This window comes from Sinocyclocheilus rhinocerous, unplaced genomic scaffold, assembly GCF_001515625.1.
Source record: "Sinocyclocheilus rhinocerous isolate Xijiao unplaced genomic scaffold, SAMN03320098_v1.1 scaffold564, whole genome shotgun sequence".
NCBI classification, from domain to species: domain Eukaryota; kingdom Metazoa; phylum Chordata; class Actinopteri; order Cypriniformes; family Cyprinidae; genus Sinocyclocheilus; species Sinocyclocheilus rhinocerous.
This window is the reverse complement of record NW_015645070.1, coordinates 434,776-441,930: the sequence shown is the minus strand read 5'-3', so window position 1 is coordinate 441,930 and position 7,155 is coordinate 434,776. Positions and strand designations below refer to the sequence as shown.

The 7,155-nt window shown below is 38.3% G+C and overlaps 1 protein-coding gene across 1 annotated transcript in view; it reads right to left on the bottom strand.

The window, feature by feature from the left end:
* Window positions 1-5,791, bottom strand: part of LOC107705348 (protein jagged-2-like) — a 39,447-nt gene extending 33,656 nt beyond the window's left edge. Inside the window, exons 1-2 of the mRNA XM_016508608.1 lie at window positions 5,605-5,791; window positions 4,760-5,080 (exon numbers count right to left, since the gene is read on the bottom strand). Of these exons, the coding sequence (XP_016364094.1) occupies window positions 4,760-5,080; window positions 5,605-5,655 (372 nt within the window). The 5' untranslated portion in view covers window positions 5,656-5,791. The remainder of the gene's footprint in view (window positions 1-4,759; window positions 5,081-5,604) is intronic.
* Window positions 5,792-7,155: the final 1,364 nt, after the last annotated feature.

Below are 7,155 nucleotides of genomic sequence, written 5' to 3'. Positions count from 1 at the left end.
AATTATGCATTTTTTATGAAACCTACCTATATTCAAGTGTTGATAAAAAAAGAATGATTTAAGCTAGAATAAAACTTTTTTGTTTAAAAGTAGAGGCTCTGATCTTTATTTTGGTGTATTGCATATTCAAATATTCATACAGCAAAATATTCTGGAGGCCATCAAATTTTAGTGAAAATCATCAAAATCGCTGGCGGTGGCTAGCAACTTTTTTCAAAAATGCTGGTGGGGAAAGAGTTAAGGTTCTGAAGACTATGGGAACATGTTTGCATTAATAAGTCTGATTGTCAAATACCAACTGTTATCACTCCTGTAACCAGTAAATGATATCGCAATCCAGTTGAAGAACACAAAGCAGGTTTGCATCAAACATATGTGATCTAATGCGCAGCCAACTAGACAAAACGCTCACAGAAAAGAGAAGAGAGAAACAGTCGTGAAACAAGAGACCCAACACTAATCCAAGATTTAAAGGGGTCATATGATGCGATTTCAATTTTTCCTTTCTCTTTGGAGTGTTACAAGCTCTTGGTGCATAAAGAAGCGACGCGTTTCAGAAAGGCGGGGCATAGAGGAGAAACAATAATGTACAGTATGTGGAAAATAATGTGTTTTTTTAACCTTAAACCGCATAAACACATTTCATTACACCAAATACACAAAATAATGTTCTTTTTAGCAACATCATATGACCCCTTTAAAGAAAGCAGGATGGGGTGAAAGGAGGACAGGAACGAACTGAAAATAAAGAAATAAATGGAAAGAGTAGAGCAGATCAAATAAAGTTTGAACATTTAGTCAGGCCCTCATAACTGTAAAGTTACATAAGTTGTAAAGAATGAAGGAGTCAGGTTTGTCTGTCACTAGCATCCCTCTCTCTTTTAGTAAAACTTTTAATGTGAATCAATCTTCCTTGCATTTTGGCAGGTCTACATATATATGTGATTTAAAGCAGAGACAGAAATGACAGAGCAAAGATGCAGTCAAATGTCCTGACCCATATCTCAAAACAGCCAGATACACTGACTGCTTTAGAAAGAGCTAATGTTATCTTTGGTAAAGATACATTGCTATTGTATATTTCTGTTTGGTTTGTAAGAAGATATCTTTTCTTAACTGTGTGTTCAGAGTTTAGATTAAGTTTGAGAACTTATCGTGAAACAGAACATGGACTTGTTGAGCTCTTGGAAAAGCTTAAATTTAAAAAAAAAAAATTGTGGTGTGTGTGTGTGTGCTCAGTGGGATGGGATTTTTATCCAAAAACAAAGGATGGTATGCTGGAAGCGTATCAAAGATCTCACAGCTGTAGGACGTCAGACACAGCAGGACTTATAAGGCTCATAAACATCACCTTCCGTAAACTGCGTTCCTCCCCTGGCACACCCGATTCGCTAAGAAACTATGGACAACAGCAGATGTAAATGTCTTGACAGATTTCAGATTAGTTGATGTTCAGCTAAATAACACTGATGATGCACCGAGTCCAGTGATGCAAGCAATTGTGTATCCAATAGTATATTGTCTACCATCATTTCCATTCATTAAACATACACATGCTGCAGAAAACATTATGGGAGGATTATTCCCATTAGCAAGTGTTTGTTTTTGTGGTTTGCCAGTGCCAAAAATAACTATTAAACATCCCAGCAGGAGGATTTCCTTCCTACTATGGGCTGTCTTCACCAGTATTAACACAAGACTGCAAATATCTCTCCCTTCAGACTTCAACAGAGTTACAGCAGGGAAGAATCTTCAGAAGTTCACCAGCTGAATGTGAAACCAGTTTCTCAAATGACTCACCTGCAAAGCTGTTTAAACAGCACTTATGAATCTATTCGCAGGCAGGTGACCAGATAACGGTTCTGAGACACAGTCTAGACTTAACTAAACTCAAAAAGTAGAATTTGCACCTGTGAAACAGTGCAAAATTGAATAGGCAAACCATGTTATATGGTGCATGGAAAAACACAGATGTTCTTATGCATACCAGAAACAACAGAAAATCAACAACTATGGGTATGATGATAGAGATAGATAGATAGACAGACAGACAGACATATAGATAGATAGATCGATAGATCGATAGATAGATAGATAGATTCAGAATGGATGAAGATCAACACTGAAGAAAAACACTGAAGAACCATCTCAGAGATTTAGAAATAATCATGCACAGTCCCAAAGCGTCTCATTAGTGTGTACATGATTTTATCTTCAACTGAGCAATTACTGTGTCAGGGCTCGAAATTAACTTTTTTACTTGGTAGCACTGGTGCTCCCAACTTCAAAAAGTTAGGAGCACCAGCAAATATTTAGGAGCACTCACCAAAAATTTAGCAGCACCACAACTACAAATTATATATTAACAGATTTTATCCGTTTCATAGAACGGCAGACAGGTCACCGTATCAACACTCAGAAGGCACATACTCTGAACGTTTTTAGAGAAATTAAAACGGGTCGCACGACAACAATTATATGCACTCGCACAAATGCTCCCAAATATATTTTGAGGTCGCACAGATTAAATTTCGGGAGCATATGCGACCAAAATGGTCGCAATTTCGAGCCTTGTGTGTGTTTAAAATAAAGCCTCTTTAAAAGACATGTGTACATAACGGAAGAACACAGGCAGCTCTCACCACAGCGCTATCACCACGGCCAAAATCTGGAAGCAAACAAGACTCAAACGCAGTGATTCAGCGTTATTCGCTGATCTTGATTTGTTCCCTTGAAACCAACCCTTAATTGAACAATCTGTAAGGTGTCTCAAGTTCAGTCTTGGTCAGATTCTTCCAAGAGCAACATTGAAGAAAAGCACTGAAGAACCATCTCAGAGATAGAGAAATGATCATGCACAGTCCCAAAGCGTCTCATTACTGTGTCATGATTTTATCTTCAATTGAGCAATTACGGTGTGTTTAAAACTAAGACACTTTAAAACACATGTGTACATAACACAGGCATGAAGAACACAGGCAGCTCTCACCACAGCGCTACTGTTATCACCACGTCCAAACAAGACTCAAACACAGTGATTCAGCATTTTTCGCTACTTACAAAACATATTTACCAGGTTTAAGAAAACAACAACAAACTCACACTGAGGTAAGCGCTGTGTGGTTTGAGTTAAATGTTTTACCCACAGTAATGTGCCTTGCGTTATCTTACAAACTATCTGTTCTGGTCTATTTAGCGACAATGCTGCTATCTGAAACATGATCGTGTAGACAACTCCCAATGCCTCTCTTTCTCTTCTCTATCTCTCTGATTGTGATATCACTCCATGAGCATGCCAGCTCTAGTCAAGAACTCTGTCTTGTGTAAATCGTGCCTTTCTAAAAAATCTCATTTTTGCCCAAAACAGAATTCCTGTGAGCTCATGCGAATGTTGCCCTTCACTAATGACCATATATTAACATTCTTTCACTAAGAAAAATTTGCTAACATGCTCTGAGTTGATTTGCTGAGAAAGTGACATGTTCATTAATGATTTCTTACTACAGTAACATCAATTTCAGCAACTATTTTGTTGTAAATGTTGTAGACTCACTGCTGACAAAAATAAGAAACTTAAACCAGCCTTGTCAGGTGGCTGGTTTTTGCCACTTTTCAGCTAGACCAACATTAGATAGATAGATAGATAGATAGATAGATAGATTCAGAATGGATAGATAGATAGATATGTTGGTTGGTTGTTTTAAGAGCAATTTAAAAACACTATATAAGGCTTTTAAAGTTAGATAAAGATATATATATATCAGAGATAGATAGACCGATAGATAGATGTCTATTGATCGTCTTCCTTCTAAACTCCGCAATACATGGACTTCTTGCAGCCCCGTCCGCAAGCCATGAAGTAAAACACACTACGTCCTATAAATACGACACCATCAGTTAAGCGTGTAACTGTACACTCCGCGCGCGCGAGAGACACGCACCAGCCGCAGCTCGCGCAGCCAAACGCGCGCCGTAACCGCAGATGCTCTACTCATCATCTCTACGATTAACGCCAGTGACCACCGTGACACCGAGCTCTCCTCTTTCCACCGAGTCAAACATTTGCTTTGCAATGAGTGTTTAAAGCGTAGGCTACCAGTTGGTGTTGTTAAGACAAAGTAGCTGTTTGTTCACTTGTGCGTCTTGACCATCTGCTGGAAACAAGTTTTGGAACAAGGTGGTTTCTAGCTGGTCTAAACTGGTTGCTAGCTGGTATAAGCTAGCAGACCATATTGGACCGACAAACCAATCTTAAGGTCGTCAGGCTGGCTTAAAGTGGAAATATCACCCAGTTCGGATAGCCTTATACTTAATAATAATCTAAGACCAGATATCATTTCCACAGATTCCACCTTAAGCTGGATAATATGTGATAGGCTATAGCAAGAAATCCTTAACATAACCGGGGCTTTGATTTGATACTCCCCAAATGTCACATGGGCATATAATGTGTTTTCAATTGTAAAGCTAGTATAGGAAAAGCTCTATGGTTACCATAAACACATTTATACTGTACAAAATGTACAACCTTAAGTTTAGCTACTTGTTTTCTTATTATTTTTTTTAAGTAAAATCAAAGTTACAACTAACAGTGTTAAGTTTTGACACCCTTAAGAAAATTCGAGTTCAAACTCATAAAATCGAGCAGACATTTTTTCACAGTGTCAATAAAGATAACTAGCCTATATAGAAAATGCTCACAAAAAGGGTTTGTTTGTTGTTGAAGGGCTGATGAAAGAGGGTATCGGTGAACACCTACCGGCCAGGCGAACTGAAAGGGGATGATAACGGTCCCGAGGTCATTGGCCTTGCTTGGGTTTCCATTGAATCCTTTCAACTGAAACGTATTCCCTCCGACCACGCTCGAGCTTCCAGTGCCGTACGTACATAAGCCAGATGTGGTGACCTCCACTTGGTATTCCTTTAGACACACTCTCAAGTACGTGTCACATTCGTCCTGGTCGCACAAACCGTTTTGCGCGCTCCGTGCGCCGTCACAGCAGTTTCCATTCGCGAGCTCACCCCTGTCATTCTCCACGCTGATCAACTGGAGCTCCAAATAACCCGACGACTGGCACACCTAAAAATAACATAAACAGCAGTTAAAATATGAAATGCAAACAGTTTGGCTTTGTAAGACTGCACAGAATAATTTGTCTTGCTCCCATTAAAATACAAGACAGAACATGCAGCAGAACACAATATAGCGGATACTGACTTACATTTGTGTTAAAGGAGTGATCTCATGGTTATACAGATATTGCAAACATACCAATCCAGTGCACTCGCAGCAAATATGAATAAACATGTTTGTGCAATAATGAAATATACACTTTACTGTATGATTAATGTAGGCAATGCTTAAAGTTTCGATGTAGGTGCTGCATTACAGTGCACGCGGACTGCTTTTAAAACGCCTTTAAAGTTTAAGGATCACATGATTCCACTGACAGCAGGATAATTCTATTAGGACAAGAATCCCAAAATCTAATTTGACAAAAATTAATGATTTTCAGTTCAGTGTAAATCGGTTGTTTAATCTATGACTTTACAACTAGTGAAGAAAAAGGTGGACTTAAAAAGGCATAAGGAAGTTTAACTCACCTCAGTCCAAAACGTCAAAATTAAGAAACAAGCTCCAAAATAGTTATGCATGACTCCTATGAAGTTAATACGACATGATTAAAAAAAGAAAACACATATATGCATCATTATCTACAAAAATCCAGCCATTCAAAGTGATTCCTTTCTCCGCAAGACCTCCAGAAGATGAGATGAAAGTCACACACATACATCCACTCGCTCCTCCAGCGCGCTGCTCTCACAGTTAACTACTAGCCGTCTGAACGGGCTTGATTGACAGTTCAATACACCATTGGCAAGCCATCAGTTGTAGTAGAACGTCTGCGTCAGCCAATCGCATAGTCAGAGGGCGGGGCCTTCCTATAAATTATAGATCTGACAGGCTTGTTGACTTAGTTTGTAGAGTAAAGGACAAAGATTTTAAAACGACAACAAAAACTGTTATTATTTAAAAATGTTAATCTTTCACAACAGGAATAATTTTCGATTCTAAAATTTTTGACAATTGAATGGTTTTATAATTACTGCTAGAAGTATGTTGACATTCTGTAAACGATTATTACACACTTTATTATTACACACAAGTTTTTTTGTTGTTTTTTGGGGGTAGCATTTTGCCCTGTTTGTACTCTTTCACAATCCAAATCTACACTCATGTCAAGGCACGGGTAAATGATTGTGGGTAACAGATACAGAGCGCCCTCTAGTGTATTATTAGGTATAAGGTACTGTATTATTAGGTTTCCTCCTGAAAACTTCAATAAAAAAGACTGTCATTCACTCTTTGGCCTTATCTAGTCCTGGCTTTTTGTATGCTTTTTTAAATTTTATTTATTTATTTATTTGTTTGTTTTTTAGTTGTTGTTGATGTTTTTAGTTCAGCATAATCCAAAAAGGGTTATTTTTTAAAATTCCCTGACAAATAGGCTACATCCTGCTTTTTGTTAATTCTTTCTGTGTCTGTCTCTACTCTCGCTCTCTCATTCATTAGGAAACGGGTGACGCTATAGTCCTAATCTAGCCGTCAGACTCCATCCTGCATTCCTCTAGTGCCGGTCCATAGCCAGAATAAAGGGAGGAAGTCAGCCCGAGAGCTGCATGCAGAGGAATAAGATGTTAACAATGCTTGCTGCACTCTGAGGATGTGTGACACACTGTGGCTGTGATAGAAAGAAATGCACCTGCATTTTGTTGAGCTCATACAACATGTACAGATTGGGGAGGGGGTAGGAAACTTGGAAATAGTTATAGTTCCAGCGAATGCACATGGAATAATATCTACACCACAGAAACACACATTATTTGGGTCTAAGGGTATGACTAATTGAAGTGTTGTTGTTGTCATCATTGCCATTGTAGCTCTATTATAACAGCTGAGGTTTGGCCTGCAGTCAAAAATACAATTGTAGTTTTTTTGATACAGTGTTGTTGATTGATTTGTTTGGTTGCAGGATAAGATAAAAGATTAGCTCTGTCTGTTAACATAAGAGATTAGCTCACATATGAAATAACATTTATACATGCAGTGACCCTAACAAGCCTACAGTATCTTATTTGATATCTTAATTTTGA